This window comes from Epinephelus fuscoguttatus, linkage group LG21 (genome assembly GCF_011397635.1).
Source record: "Epinephelus fuscoguttatus linkage group LG21, E.fuscoguttatus.final_Chr_v1".
NCBI lineage: Eukaryota > Metazoa > Chordata > Actinopteri > Perciformes > Serranidae > Epinephelus > Epinephelus fuscoguttatus.
This window is the reverse complement of record NC_064772.1, coordinates 12,085,895-12,102,794: the sequence shown is the minus strand read 5'-3', so window position 1 is coordinate 12,102,794 and position 16,900 is coordinate 12,085,895. Positions and strand designations below refer to the sequence as shown.

At 41.2% G+C, this 16,900-nt stretch overlaps 1 protein-coding gene across 4 annotated transcripts in view; it reads left to right on the top strand.

The window, feature by feature from the left end:
• The window catches only part of LOC125882060 (dipeptidyl aminopeptidase-like protein 6), a 341,554-nt gene that overhangs the window by 84,842 nt on the left and 239,812 nt on the right, over positions 1–16,900 (top strand). The window contains exon 1 of one of the 4 annotated variants that reach the window (XM_049565696.1): positions 35–419. The exons of the other annotated variants lie outside the window; for them this stretch is intronic. Coding sequence (XP_049421653.1) covers positions 369–419 — 51 coding nt within the window. The 5' untranslated portion in view covers positions 35–368. Of the gene's footprint in view, positions 1–34; positions 420–16,900 lie in introns of those variants that run through there. 4 annotated transcript variants of the gene reach the window in all.

Sequence of the window (16,900 nt, the reverse complement as noted above, 5' to 3'; positions counted from 1 at the left end):
GGGTAGGCAGAGTGCTGTGGAGGAAAGAGGGGAGCAGAGGAAGGGGGGGGGAGAAAGACAGCCGGAGCGAGTGAAGCCGGGGAGCACACATTCCCAAAGAACCCATCCCGGTGAATGGATCTCCGCGCGTTAGACCGAATCCTTGTCGCTATGTGATTGATTGGCTAACGTGGAAGTGTGCTTGGAGTGTGTTAGTCAGCTGACGGGGGGTCTCGGGCTCGAGGAAGAGGGCTCCACTAATCCTTCCACTTTAGGAGAAGCCTCCCACTCAGTCGGCACTTGTCCAGAGGACTTTTCTGTGCTGAGGAAAAGGAGAGAAGAAGAATAAGAAGAAGAGTGTTAGGGGAGCTTTTGTTGCCACTTCAGCCATGTCAATGCTAATTGCCACCCAGCAGATCGATACCACCACCTCCAAAATGGTAAGCATGGAGCTGCACTCGTACTGTGTGCATACTGTTGAGCTGGATCTTTGGCTGTGACTGCAGCTTAGTGTTTGTGAGCCGTGTCTCTTCTTTGATAGTGCTTTTAGGCCCATGGGGTTTGCATGAAGCTAATTTACTCTAAAAAGCCTTGTATTTCTGCTCTTTGTCATATTTTAGCTGCCGCTTTTGTGGAGCTTACATCCTACTCTCATTCTGATTGAGATATAAATTACAATCCACAGTCTAAGTGTGCATCTGGACCGGGCCAGCTTGGTCAGACCACTGGACTGTTACTGTCCAATACAGTGACAGGAGGGCTGCCTGTTTTTGATGGGCCAGCGCCTTCCCCGGGGCTCTCCTTCATAACTCACTCACCATCTCCCAAGGCTACAGGGCTAAGGTGGACGCTAAATCAGACTCTCCACCTGTCTTGTTAAATCAGCTTCTGCTCGTCTTTTTATCACCTTTGTTTGCTTATTCTGCTGCTCCGTTTGAACCCTCGGAAGCCCATCAAAGTTGTGTCACGTCAGTGGTCTCACAGAACGTGGCTTGCACCAGAAGTGACTCTTTTAGCGCATGTGTCCGCTTGTTTGGTGATGACATATATGCTGCTGCAACACACTTGTCAAGTGGCCTTGGCTGCAGTGGCTTGTTTGGGGAATTACACGAGTTTACTTGATGGATAAATAAAAAAGTTTTACACTAAAATGATCAAGTTTCAGCGCTGTGAGGTGGTTCACTCGACTCTGTAATAGAAATCCAACAGTTTAATCCCTGTAACAACTAAATGCCTCCTGTCTATGTATATTAAAATGTGACTCCAGTGCAATTAAGGCAGTGACGCAATAAGACTGAGCAAGTGTGAATGACAGAAGATTAAAGTGAAGTAGGGGCAGTAACATGTACAGCACCCAACATATATTTGCATTTTTACACACTACTACAGTCATCTCTGGGTGGCGTTTCTTTAACTGTTGTCAAACTGCATATGCTCAGATCATGTTGTGAAAGTGTGAGGTGAATGCATGATTGAATTAGCCAGAACAACATGTCAGATGGCAGGAACAGTTCGTAATAAAGTCACACATGCATACACATCTGTAAGGTCAACAAAAAAAACAAAAGAAAATGTAGAAAATATGCATTTGCTGGAAAAAAATGAACAATTTAAGGTCATTTCCACTGGACAAAAAACCTCACTAACACCCACAAACATGTGGCTTTTGTTTTTAATGGAAAAGGTTACAATCGGCATTCACTCCCAGGACAAATGACTGCAGTAGTCACAGTTAATTATTAGCTACAGCTCCGATTGGCTTTCTATGGCAGCAATGGAACTACAACTTATGGGTGCACATGCTAATTGATTTGTTCATTACTCTGAGATGATAAGTTTACTGTTGTACAAGAGTAATGACACCTGAAAATATTCACATTTAAAGCTGAGGTGTGTAAGATTTGGGGGATTTGGTGGCATCTAGCAGTGAATTTCAGATTGCAACCAGCTAAAAACTCTGGTGGCCAGAATTCCTTCACTGTTCATTGAACAGGAAGTTTGTATCAGGAGCTGAATACCCACAAAGTTTTCCCCCTCACCAAAACAAACTGAACAGGTGATAAGAATTGCTAATAACACTGGATAAAGCAGTTTCACGTTACAAATCATTGCTTCTCTGACACAGTTTGGCATCTCAGGGCTCATCCACAACATGCTATTGTGTGCTGACCCCCTTTCTCTCATTAGTTAATGTGTGCTCACCTTTGTTGATCCAGACGTTGAGGAGACTTTTATCAAGCCGAATTGTCCGAAGAGGTCTCTTCCTTTTTTAAACAAACAGATCTGGGGATTTAAACTGGTAAAACACTAGTTTCATGTTACAAATCCATTCATTCCCGATGGACTTGCCATGTCGCTGCAGGCTAGTGCAACACATGCTAATGTGCAGTCGCCTTTTTTTCTCTGATAACATTAAGCCCTATTTATATGACAATGGGTTTCTCTAAAAACGGAAAAGTCTGTCCTTTGCATTTTAAAAAACTTCTGCGTTTTTATGACAACGTTATTGAAACGATCCCCGTTCACACGGAGCCGCAAAATCTACTGGAAACGCTGTAGTATGCACGCCAGGCCATTGGGTGGCAGTGTAAATTTGCGAAGCAACACCACGGCATGACGCCATGCGCCTGCATTGAAGCGCCTTCCTCTCCAACGCTGTGATTACAAACCAAAACAAAGATGACACAATGGCGAAAGCATCCACAGATAACTTTGTCTGGATGGACAACAAGGTGGAGTTGCTACAGTAACAGATCTACATTTCACTTCAAATCAACAGGGTGAGCAGCACATACAGAGCTCGGCATTGTTGTTGTGACGGTCGGCATGCCTAGTGACTGGAACCATAACGGACATGTGCAAAAAGTCTCCGTTTTCGGAGGAACAGCATATTGCATGTTTACATAACAACGGAGACGATGCTGTTTCCAAAGCGTTGCACTCTGGAACCCGTTTTCAAAATGTTGCGTTTTCAGGCACCCAAAACACAGCTGTTGTGTAAACGATCGGCCAAAACGCAACTAAAGTTTACCGTTTTCAGTTGAAAACAGGGCCTTAGATCCAGACGTTCAGAAGGTGTTCACCAGAGGCTGAATTATCCAGAAAGTCTCTTCCTTTCTAAACAAACAGACCAGGTGATTTTAATCGCTAGAAACACAGTGTGAAGCAGTTTCACATTACCAACCTGTGTATCTCTGCAGTGCACATTGCAGTTGGGCTTCACACTACGGTGGCCAATGTGCAAACACAAATAGCCTTATCTGGAGCCAGTGTTTGGTTTGTCCATTCTAGGCAACTGTAGAAACATGGTGGTGAAACATGGCCATCTCCATAAACAAAGACCCGCTCCCTGTGTAGATACAAATGGCTCATTCTCAGGTAAGGAGAACACAACAATTTAGGTTTTCAGGTAATTATACACCAAAGAAAACATACTTAATGTATTCTGTTTTTGCCAATGCATTCCCCTAAATCTTACACACTGGTCCTTTAAAAATTTTGTTTTAGAAAATTACTCAAATCAATTAACTGATCATTAAATTCAGGAAAAAAAATAATTTAACAGTTGACACCTAAGTAATTTATTGTTGCAGCTCTGACACCAACTAACAAACGAAAATCTGGTGTTAAATCTGGTATCATTATTCCTAACTGATAGATGGTGATCATGTGGTTGTGTATTGTAAAACACACTGGACCATTTACCAAAGCCCATCTGCTATTGAGAGCTGGTGATCGTCCTGTCTTGGCTTATAAAACCGGTGAAGTCTGTTTATGAAAAATGCCTGCACACTGGTATCAACACATTTCCCGTCATATTTGTATTGCAAAGCAAACAAACAGGAGCTACTTTATACAGCTGGTGTATTTTCCCTTGTTATGCCATATCAAATAAACAGCAGGCGTTGACACAACCTTCAAACCTTTGTGCAACAAACAGCAAGGCCCTGCTCCGCTGTAGAGTTCCTGCGAGGCAACGTTCAGAAAGTTGCTTCAGCTTTAATGCTGTTTGCACATTGCACAAATAAACAGGAATATCAATATATAGGATGTCAAACCATTAGAATATTATTGATTTATTTGCGTCACTGACATTGTTGGCCATTGTTCTGTTGGTGTAAATGTGGTCAATCTGTCCCTGGTACATGAGCATAACATGGACATCTGCCTTTAAAAGAGGACCCAGTTTTAGTTAACTGTTACTTAATCAACTGATTTTATTAGCGATGCAAATTATCATGAGTCTTTGCCATAGTCGAGGTGTGTATCTCAGCTGCAGATGTCTTTTAAAGCCCCATTTCAGCCACTTTTACTATCTGTTTTTTGGTAACAGTCTTTCTCAAACAGAGAATGGTGGTGTGGTTAATAGTTGGTTGAAATTCATTGCCATGGCAACCAGTTTGTTTGCTAGATTCCGCATAGCCAACGACAAGTTAATGAAATACCCTTTTTTTTAAACCAGTATGTACCGTCAATTTATGATTATCTTTGATTAGTAAGTCAGCTATACTGCACCCTGGCAACTATGAATCAAACAAGGCTTTCACTTTGGGGTCAACTATTTATTTTGCCAATATCAGCTGACGGTTGCGTAGAAACTTTATCCCTTACAAAGCCTACTTTGTTTTGTAGTAGGGCTGCAACTAACGATTATTTTCATTGTCAACTAATCTGTTGATTATTTCTTCGATTAGTTGACTAATCATTTTATTGAAAAATGTGTTAAAATGTTGAAAAATGTTGGTCTGTCTCTCCCAAACCCCAAAATTATGTCAACTAATGTCTTGTTTCATACTCATGCCAAAAGGTTTTAGTTCACCGTCATGGGAGAGTGTGTAAAGCTGCCAATATCTGAACATAAGAAGCTGCAGTAAGAGTATTTTGGGGTACTTTTATAGTACTTTTCTATGAAAAATGACTCGAACCGATTAGTCGACTACTAAAATAGTCACCAATTATTTTAACAGTCGATTAGTCATCGATTAGTCGACTAATCGTTGCAGCCCTAGTTTGTAGATGTTAAAGGGACAGTTAAAGGGACTCAAATTAAATTTGAAAATTACCCTAAAACTTAAATTAAAAACCTAGTCCCTTGTCCCTTTCATTAGCCCGGTGTGATTACTCATTTTGTCAAATAAAGGCCTGTCTCAAATAGTGGCCTGGTTTGGTTGCCAAGCAGTACGTTTATTTTTTCTTTTTTGTGTAGAAGTTCTTCCGATGTATAAAACCAGGTTATTGGCTACCTCAAATTATGTGTCCATTCCTCAATTACCTTTGAAGTTAATTATATTCCTTTAGTCTGCAAGAGACCTCAGATCAAGAGAATCAGAAGGGTTTTTCATAAAAACTAATCCAAGTTGGGAGTATAGTTTTAACAGGATAAAGTGGTGTTGTGTCGGTATGCTGGGGTCTGTAATCCTAGAGTGATGCGCTGTCTGTTGGAGCAAGATCAAATGAATGATTCATAATTGATATATGATCTGAAGCCTAATTTTTAAACAAGTGATATTTATACCGGTTTAAAAAACAGTTTGGGGCGTTGGTAGTGTAGTGGATAGTGCTGGCGCCCCATGTACAGAGGCGATGCCTCGCTGCAGCGGTCGCAGGTTCGACTCCGGCTTGCAACCCTTTGCTGCATGTCAACCCCCACTCTCTCTCTCTCACCCCATTTCACAGCCCAAAAAAATAATTTTTAAAAAAACAAACAAACAAACAAACAAACAAAAAAAACAGTTTGATTGTATTTCCGGATCTTTGCTGAGTAACAGTTTTGTGTGAAAGGAATTAAAGGCCTGTCCCAAATATAAGGGGAACAGCCCATTGTCCCGACCATATTAAACCCATTGTTCCGAAGTCCCATTGTTCCGAAATCATCATGATGCCCTGTGGTTAAGATCTGGTTAGGTTTAGGCACAAAAACCACTTGGTTAGGGTCAGGAAAAGATCATGGTGTGGGTCAAAATGAAAAAGAAAGAGACAAACACATAAGCCGTGAGCCTGCTCCACCTCAAGCCTTTCCCAGCTGACCCAGAGCCGGTCGCGGCGCACCATCAAAGTAGAAATACGCCTGCCGGCAGCCGTTCACCACCGCGGACCGTCGGACTAATGGGATGTCGGACCAATGCGCTGTCGGACCAATGACATGGACCCAATATAAGCCTGTTGATTTCAGTGATTTAAGTAAATAATACCCCAGGCTACTTATTAAAGTTTTACGGTATATATTTTTCACCTTATTTGTAGTGATATTTATTCATCTAGATTGTTTTGGTGTGAGTTGCTGAGTGTTGGAGATATCAGCTATAGAGATGTCTGCTCTCTTTTGATTATAATGGAACTTGGTGGCACTTGGCTCGCGGTGCTCAGAGTGCAAAAAAAAAAAAAAGAAATAAGTGTGGCCACTTTTTTTTGTAGGAACTACTGTCTTTCTACAGAACTACATCCACAAACTGTATTACAGTGCAAAGAAAAAATATGTATTTTCCATTTTTGGGTGGACTATCCCTTTAACTTATTCATATTATACAAACGTTGAAAAAAGTTGGAGTTCCACAGCGCAGTGCTGGGTCCAAAAACTGAAGAAACAATCTCACACAATCCCCAAAAGAAAGCTCACTGTCTTGTTTTGCCAGTGACTCATACAACCCTAGGCTGTGTGCTGCAAGTATAATGAGTTAAAAGATATGTTTTGCAATACATCCGCTTCACGAACGGTCTGCACCCGTTAAAGCTTTACTGTAGCCAAGTACAAGATAGATTAACTAGGTAGCTCACGAGGGTTGCTCAGATGATGATTGAGAGGGATTACTTTTGTATGAGTCTTGACATAGGACAGGGAAAATCTTGCATGTATGCCTTTAAATTATTTGGCCAAAAATATTTGGCAAATAGTGTCAGGAAATGAATATATGAAATAAAATAAATAAATAAAATGAAATAAAGTAATAAAAATGCCAAATATTCTGGGGTGGGGCTTTCATGCTAATTTCAGCTATGAGCAACCAATAGCTTATAAAAGGGCAGTGTAATATTTTACAGTTGTAGATCATACTCGTCAGAATCAGCAGAGCAGTTTTTCTTTTGCGTTTTTTTGCTTCATTGACTCTTTGTGTCAGGGACCGTATTTTTTTAAGTTAAAAAAAAACATCAATCCTCGCCCTCAGGCTTCTTGCTGCCTCATATCTTGACAGATCTCACCCTCCCACCCTCTCTCTGTGTCCTCTTTCAGTTTGAATCCCCCGGTCTCAGCACACACTTTCATCAACTAGTCACCACCAGTGCAATTTAACAGTGATGTACTGGATCCAGTGCTCTCCTCCCTCGTGTCCCGGAGCCCGGGGTCAGCCCTTTGATACCCGCAGATCAGATGATTTGCAGCCCAGTAGCAGCATCCAGGCCTGTCTGAGGGGTTTGATGTCCCAGATTTAATACAAAGCCCCCCACTTTCACCTCACATTTCCCCAGGCAGACCGCACACATCACCACTTTATGTTAAGATGTCTCATTTCCCAGCTAATGTGTCTAATTCCAACCATTCTGTTATATTAAAATGGTTTCCAGCTCATGAACTATTATCTCTGAAGGAAATTTCTCACTTTAAACACTAGAGATGCTTTACATGCTCAGTGAGGAATTGGGGGATGAGTGCGTAGTGGAGTGCAGGAATGTATTTTAATGACATTTTGATACAAAAGTTATTGGAAAAACACTTGAATTGGTTTACCTTACAAATTCCACTCAGGTTTCATCCAGCTTGAAGAAATATTTATGTGCTTTGTGGCAGATTAGTTCTGTAAAAAATGGGGGATATATTACAAAAAAACAGGGAGATTTAGTATTGATTCTTTCTGAAATGACAGATGATTGACTGCAACACACAGCAAAGGCTGAAATATGAATAAGTGATTTTCTCTGCGGACATTTGTCTCTGGCACAGCTCCTCTGTGGCATTTAAGTCCTAGTTCTCTTCAAATAAATCAATAATTACTTTAAATCCACAGTTTTCTATATATTTTTTCTAAGTCATTCACGCAACCTTTTTACTTTCCAAGCCAGAACACCAAACAAAAAAAAAGCTGAGTAGAGAAATGACTAATGTGGAATTGAATGTATAGATTTTTTTTGTGCTAATTGAAGCCCTGGCTAACGCGTTCTGGCCAGTTCACTTGGCCTGGAGTCAAAATTGTGACTGAATCCTCTAGTAAAACAAATTAAAAACCCATCAGGTAATGACAGCAGGTTGTTGTAGTAATAACAAAGCTTTTTCGCAATCATAAATTCAAGGTGTGTGTGTGTATGCACTGTACGTGTGTGGTGTTTAAATGCCAGCAGTCCAGGTGAGGCAAATGTATCTGAACTTTACATCCTCCCCGCCCCCTCTCTCCCTTCTGACACTTTCCTTTTCTTCTTAGCATCTTTGTTCTTCCCTCAGTTTTTTTCATTCCGTCTAACCCTGGCCTTGCCTTCTGTTAACCTTATAACCTCGCAGTTATAATTTGAGGACATCTGGAGGTACAAACAAACAGAGGGCTCAGGGTTTGTGTCATGCTGAAGTCTGCAGTGCCTGCAGCATAACAAGAAAAACGAGCGAGGGAACTGAAGCCAGACGTCTGAATTCTTACTGTTTTGCAACACTTTTCATCCAGTAACTCTTCTCAGGAAGTGACTAGTACAGTATTAAAACCTCTTAATAAGCAGCAGCCCACTGGTGGACTCAAGAGCAGCCAACCATTGTTCAAACCCACCAAACTTCTATTAAAATAGCGGAGATCCCAAAGTTTTCAGTTTTTGTCAGATTCATTTTGGGTTGAATAAATGCATAGAAAATGTGTCTTGCAGTTGAAAATGTAATCTCAGAGTGAACATCATAGAGCTTAAGGAAAGAGTTAGAGAAAGCTGATACAGAACACATATGATACTGTGTGGAATAAGATGAAACTGGGAAAGCTGAATGCTGAGATGAAACTATAAGACAAATTCACAAAAGGACTGAATGACATTTGTGGCCGCTAAACTTGCACAAATAAGACAAATTTTCAAAGTGTCTGCAACAGGGAAAAATGCACCCCTAAGTGCGCTGACAAGCAAATTCTGTCTTGGTGCTCCAGTGCTGTTTGCATGTATTTAAAATAGGTAATATACATAAGTTTGGCTCAAAATTGGCCCCCTCCCATGCAAATTTGCCTCGTGGCGAAAACAGTCCACTTCACAAAGATCAGCAACAGTGAAATTATTAGCGTCTGTTAGAGTCTGTGGTAACTGATGCGCATTAAAAGGGGTGTCACGCCCAGACTCAGTCACATTTAAATTCTTTGGCTGAAGTTTTGAGGAATGTCTCTGCACCTGTAGCTTGCAGACTGAAAATTTCAGTTGTCTTTTATCTCCACATTGTTTTGCCGACTTTGTTCTCGGCGTAAAGGCAACGTTTTTTACTTTGGCACATGGGTAATTGCAGTCAGACAAAAAAAGGCAAGTTGCACTGAGCTGCTAAACTTTATGGGCGTGTTTTCTAGGGGTGGGAATCACCAGAGGACCCATGATACGATATTATCACGTTACCATATTATTGGGATATTGCGATATGCTGAGTATTGCGATATATTGTGATTTATTACCTTTTTTCACAACTGCAAATTATATCCTCAAAGGAAAACTTTGTTTGCATCAGTTTTACCTCATAAGATAAATTTTTCAGTCTTTTCATCTGACTTCAATTTTTTTTATTGTTGCAAAATGTGATGCAAAGCAGACAGACTGACCAACACTGTCATGCAACCTGTCAGAAATGCTGCATACACCTGACAAAGTGCATCAGCACCATCTAGTGGACCAAAAAAGCAATTTATTGCATTCCAAAGTACCAAAAGTTGTAATAAAATGTGTATTTGCAAAAATTAATAATGTATGTAATAAAAGATCAATACTAGGTGTCCATGTATCGATACATTATCGCCAGGCAAAATATTGTGATACTATGCTGTATTGATTTTTTTCTCCCCACACCTAGTGTTTGCGTTGTAATATCATAAGCCAACCTTGAGACTGGGCAGATGGTGGTTTCAAATGCTGTGCAATTCATGATGCTGTTAGCAGCTGCCATCCATTCTTTGTGAATTCACTGTAAGAGTCCACAGTCATGTTAGCGTCAGTGAAGCTGTTTTAGGGCATAGCAATGCTTTGAGCTAATGCTAACATCAGCATGCTAACATGCTCACATTGACAGTGCATGCTGATGAAAGGCAGGTGAAATGTTTAGCATGTTCACCATCTTAGCTTAGCTCCAGTGTGTAGGATTCAGGGGGATGTATTGGCAGAAATTAATATAATATAATAATTATGTTTTCTTTAGTTTGTAGTCACCGTAAAATAAGAATTGTTACATGTTTTGTCGCCCTAGGAAAAGCTGTTTATATCTATCTCTTGTCTATGGAAATCGTGTTGTTGCACCATCATGTTTCTACAGTAGCACAGAATGGACAAACCAAACACAGATTAATCTCCAGGTATGTCTGTTTTGGAGAGGAGAAGACCCCCTACAGATAATTCGGCACTAAAAGCCGCCTGAACAGTGGAGGAATTCTAACCAGGAAAAGTTTCAGCTGGTTGCAATTTGTAATCCTCACCACTAGATGCCAGTAAACCTCACCTAAATCATACTCCCTTTTCCTTTAAGGGCAAAAAAAAAAAAAAAAGCTGAGGCTGACGGGAATGTCTTTTGTTCTTTTGGTATTAGGCCATAAACCAAAGGGTTTGACAGACAGGAACTTCGATCTGATGATCACCAAAGTTTTCACAATTTTAGGAACCAAAAAGAAAATATATGTAATATATAGTTCAGTCTGGACCTCGTGATAGAAGAAAAGACAGACAGACATTGCCATTCCTAGAGCTACGCTGTCAGCACGGCTCAAATGTGTTGGGTTTGAATATTTCACTCAGTGAAAACATGATATAGCTTCAATGGGGAAATGGAACAAGCTGATACTGAATGATACCATGTGGAATAAAATGATTTCAAGATCCTTTAAGCTACTTAAGAGGAAACATAAAGGGAAAACTGGTTGTAATGGGTAACAACAAATGTAGAGTTTTAATGAATTAGTTGTTTAACATAATGGCGTGACTCATGGCATTCCTTGAAAGGGAAAAAACAGGCATAGATTCAACACTCAGGACATTTATCAACCTCCCACAGTAGCTAGTCCTTTCAACATAGGATTTCACATGCTCTTTTCAGTCCCTGCTACTGGATTTGTTGGGTTATTGCTGAGCTGCCAAAATGACAAATCAACCCTCAGCAAACAGACTTTTCTTACTTGGACCACCATCTTCACCATACGTGAAATTATTCTGCCGGCCTCCGTCTGGGGAAATGGGATCCAAGTCAACAGAGAAGCATGAGATAACTGGAATGCATCTTTTTTTTTCTCTCTCTCTCTCTTTCCTCTCAGCCTTGCATCTGCAAATTACCTTTGTGCCTCTTACACTTTATATATGTGCTCGATGTTTCACCCTCCGTTACAGCTCACGCCCGCTCACAACTCCGGGCTCTTTTCTACTTCTCCCCTTCAGCCCTCCTCCCTGCTCGCTCTGTCCCTCTAAATTTCCTGGGGACTTTATCTCGCCCATTTCAAATAGGATTGGGCCTCAGTTTGCCATGCTTCATGTCACTTTGCTGCAGAATTCCACACTTGATATAGACACATCATAAAACTGCAGAATGAGCAAAATATGATTTGTCAAAACTTTTCCCCTCCCTCTCGCTATTTGTCATTTCCGAGATTTGTTTCTCCTTCCTGATGCTTTGAGTCATTGTGAGAGATCGGCGCCGTGGCATTGGGCAGATGGAGATGTCCGTCAAAAAAAAGGTGTTTGGCGTCGGATTGGTGTGGAGGCGGGTAGGTGGTTTCACAGCGCCAAGTGACAGCACCTATTAATTTGGCCATTTAATTTTAAGTCCAACAGCGTCAGGCTCCAGCACCTTCAATCTCCCCCTGTCATTCAAAACAAGCCTCTAGCCAGCGGCCACAAACACTCACACACTCACCCACACACACATACAGGAAGCAGAAGGGCTTTTAATCTGAGGCTGAAACTTAGCCCCGTCCTTTTCTGAGGATGCAAGTACGCAGTCAGAAGCCTTTAAATCTATCAGACTTATACCCTAACACATTTTAAATTGCCGCTGCACCATCTTGGTGATACTTAGGGACAGATGTAAGGGTGTGTAAAACGACTGCAGCTGCAAATTGGGTTCTCTTGTCATAAAGTAGAGGTCCAACAGCCCCAAATATCTCGGGTAATGGCCAGATTGATCCTCCCTCTGTGAAGCTCGGGATTGAAGGTGCAGGTTTATGACAGTATTCTCACTGAGAAATGGACCGCAGCAGAGAAATGTGACACCACAGTATAAATTCATGAGTTCTCGCGCTCTCTCTCGCTCCTTTTCCCTCTCTCACCTGAACCTTTGCTCCTGCTGCGAACGCCTGATCCCAGCACAGCTTCAATAGGGGGATTCTTCTTCTCCTCCAAGGTCAAAAATGTCTTTTACCTCACATATCGTTGGCAGACTTCCCCCTCTCTTTGCTATCTCTCAACTCTTCCAGGTGGTTCAATTACTCAAGTAGCATATGTGTGCATTTAATTAGAGAGAAAACACCATATGACTTCCCTTTTGACTTGTTTTTAAATTCAGTTTAAGGAATCTGTTTACCCATGCAGGTAGTTTTGGTTGCATTTGTCCAGGTTTTGAGATTTAGATTTTTCTTGAACTACTTTCTACTGAAAAAACAGTCTCTCAGAAAACCTTTTACTGTGATGTCTTTCTATTATTTGAAGTAATGTTTTTTTTTTAAATGCCATTTTCAGTGCTGTGAGCACCATTGATGCAATTCCATTTACCTGCATTGTATTGGGTTGGAGGCAGAAATCTGAGAGACGTGAGAATCTTGACAAATAAAACCAAAGCTGTCTGCATGTAAAGCAGCAGCCCCCATGTTATTCCTGTTCCTGTACAGCCAAATATCAGGATGCCATGCCCTCATTACTTTATTTTAAAGCAATAATCTCAAAGATTTTCATTTAAGAAACGCTCTGTTAAGTCACTGTTTATCACCAAATGTGGTAACACAATGGTAATTGAGCCTGTGGCCCACTGATGAAAGTCCTGCAATACTTACAAATTTAAAGTATTGTGAACCAACACATTCTCACTCCCACTGATCAAATACCAACGCTCGGTCAGTGGTCCATCACATCAAAATATGAACGGCTAGGTACCCCTCTTGTAGCAGTTTTGGACTTCCAGGGAAAGTGGGTAAATCTGTGATTGTTACATGCATCATATCTTTTCAAAATAAACATCTGTTTTCACAGGAATTGTACAGTTTTTGCTCTTTTTCAAAATTACAACATATGTTAAAATTATTCAGTTTCTTAGATTTAGCATGTGGTTAGGAAAAAACACCCATCATGGTTTGGCTTAAGACAAGTTTGTCTGTTACTAATCTAATGTCACGTGACTACATCATATGACATTCATCACTAGCATAGTATGCTACACATACTAGCACACCACATCATTATTAACACAATTCAACTGACTTTTGGTTTCACACGGGACATGAACGGTGAGCTCCCGGGTGAAAGTCTGGAGTTGTTTGAAGCATCCACTTCCCATCCTGCCCCCTGTATGCACACTTTCTTGCTATTTAGTAGGGCTCAGAATTATGGCAGTCGAATCAGACTTCGTCGTTAATATCTGAGGATTTAGGTTTTTTTTTCCCATATAGAGTCTAAAAGTTTGAAGGGGCTTAGCAGGATGCTCAGAGTGACGCCAGCATTCATGTAATACAATAAACAAGGCTAACGGCGCTAACGACATATCAAAAATGTGCAACAATATTTCTTTCTCTAAATATCAAACAAAAACAGAGACTGTGTTATATTAAGTACTTGTGTGCTGTAAATCCACCACTTCTAACTAGAAGAGAGAGGATAATGTTATCTTCCAGCCTTTTTGTGCAAAGTTTCTTTGGACTATGGAAGCTGTCTAGAGTTTCAACAGAGGCCGCCGTCCTGAGTGTCTAATACCACAGCTAGAAGGTGCCACTGTACGTTGGTGTCTAACTGATGAGCCACAAGTGTGGGTATTTGAAAAATCAGGAGTGAGACTGGGTTGTATGAACTGGGTGTCGCAGGAGACAGTCACCTAAAAGTGCTGTATTAAGTTACTGATAACGCATACTGAACACTTCCTAATGCTGAAGCTTCACATTAAAAGCGTTACACTACTATAACATGACTTGACTTTTATTATGAAGTAGTCACAGGAAATGCAATGTGTCATTCAGATTAGCACTTACTACTATGGTTAACTCAAAATGCATCTATAAAACAAGATGACAGCCATTTTCTGCATTTGTTTGACAGTGGATCAGTTTGAAGTACTGCAGGGAGTAATGAAACAAGAAGGAGCAGCTATAGTGAGGTGTTAGATGAAAAGCTGCAGGCAACAGGCTGCACACCTCCAACTAACCAACTCCTTTCGCTGTGCCCTGCTGTCCACAGACTGATGCTGTGTGCAGTGTAAAATCAGATCATGGCTGCTCACAGAATGATTGAAAAAGGCCAATTATTGCTAGACTTCTTTATTAAAGCGACAATAGTTTGTCTTGCTGGCCCCAGAACTCACTTATGTGGTGTTACCAGCAGTATCTACAGGTGTCAGTAACTCAACTAGAATTGAAATGGTTGAGACTGCCCCTTTAAATTCCAATCTAGCTCCCAAAGTTAAGATATAACGAATTTTCAGACTTGGTGGAATAGTGTGGCCAAAGAAACATGGGTTTAAATATTTCACTCAGTGTAAACATACAGCTTCAAAGAGCTGGAATAAGTAGATACATGGTGAATATGATAGTATCTGACTGTGTAGATTGCTTAAAGCTACATAAGTTGAAATTAAAGGGAGAAACTATGAACAAACTTTTTGCTAAGGGAAGAAAATACAGCATGTTTCCTATTAATTTGGGTGAAATGACCCTTTAAATCTTGATCTCATTACATTGTAAACATTTTTCTTACACCATCCAACATCAAAGATATCGACCCTCTTGTTTAATCCTTATTACTTAAAGCTTGTCAGGATGATTGACCGCTTCCCCTCGGCCGCATTAATTGCCATCTGGCAATCCCGCGGCTGAAAATGCGCTGGCAGTGACACAGCTTCTGGAAGTACCGTGGACACTGACCCGACAACTCCCTCTGCCTCCTCACTGAGGCAGCTCCTTCCACACTACCTTCACTTTATGATGGAGGAAAGGATTTAGAGACTGCAGCCCTCCAGAGTAGATCCCGTCCAGGGAGAGACATGCGTCTTGATAAGTACAGCTCCTCGCACAGCGGCATGAAATGACTCATAAACCATGGTCGACGGGTGACAGAAGGAGATGCGCCGGCAGATGGGAACTCCTGAGTGTGCTTACAGTTTGTGCATGACATTTGCAACACTTTTTTTTGTTGAGCAGCACAGTGAGCTGTTTGTTTAGAAGTAAATAAACACAAATGGAGCTGCATTTGCCCACTAGATGGCAGTGTTTGTCCACTCCTAATTTAACTGTATTTAATATCTGAGCGTGTTACAGTTGTAGTTCATGTCTTTGGGTTTTACCTTTAGGGCTTAAAATTTCATTAGTACACAAAATGGGAAATTAAGCAGATTACTGAGACAATTTCCTGTCACTGATCTCCAGGAATCCCCCACAGTGGCTCACCATTGAAAGTGGCATTCACGCATCATCACACGACAACTCAATGTGAATTATGGGACACACAAAATGCAGCTGAAGCTATTCTAAATCCTCTCTTTGTTCTGTTTTGTGATAAGGTAGCACTGTATGTAAGAGTGATTTCTCTCAATGTCTTCTTTCGCTTCCTTCGTCCTCTGGAAGTTTGTGACGTCCCACTCAGCTGACATCAGGCAGTCCTTCCCCATAAACGGAAGACTCTGGCAGGGATTAAACCACGCAGCTCTTCCCTCTGCTGCCCAGCAGCAGGGCCGATCTGCTCTCCGAGTGCCACAGCCTGCTGCAGTTAACTCTTCATAGGGGAGAAATAATTCTATTTAGTACTTTCTATGATCTCAGTTGATATGAGTGGGTAATCTAATACATGGCAGGAAGGAGAAGACAGAGCACACTGCAGGCCCAGTAAGCATGTTACCATTGTTTTTATTAATCAGTTTAAAGCCATGCCACATATTCAGTCCACCTTAAAATAAAGCCAGCAGCACTGGTACCCTCAGGACTTCCTGCAGTTTGACAAATCTTGCGACCCAGCCTTTTTTCCTTCTTAATCACATCACTACAGTGCCTGAAAGTTGAATTGCATTTGCCAGAGTCTGAGATGGATTTGATGTGCAGAAACACACAGCAGCATTTTTTCCTTTTTATGAAACCTGTCTTGGAAATCAATGGTAAAAATGTTTTGCAGAATCACGGCAGAGCTGGAGTCTGTACAGTCTGTAAGTGGCTATATAATCCAGTGGCAGGGTGTGTTTTAATCTTTAGGAAGTCATCTTAATTGAAAGGTAAATCTCAACAGATGTGATTGTTTGGCTGCAAATAAGTCGGCTGTGAATGCATACGAGAAGGGTGTTTGCATTTCATGAGGCTTTAAGAGTCCCTGATGTGGTTGTGCCTGTTTCCTGTGGGCTGCGATGACTGGATTCTGTGTTTTTTAACTCCCGGCATGCTCGGCTTGTTAAGTCCACAGAGGGAGGTGTTCTGTATCCTGTGAGGCCGCGCTGAATCAAATCAGATTACAGATTCTGTTGTTTATAAAATGAATCTTACTGTGATGGGATTACAAATAAAGCTGAATAGTGTGGAATCAGGCCAGCCGGTGACACACAGCAGCAGTT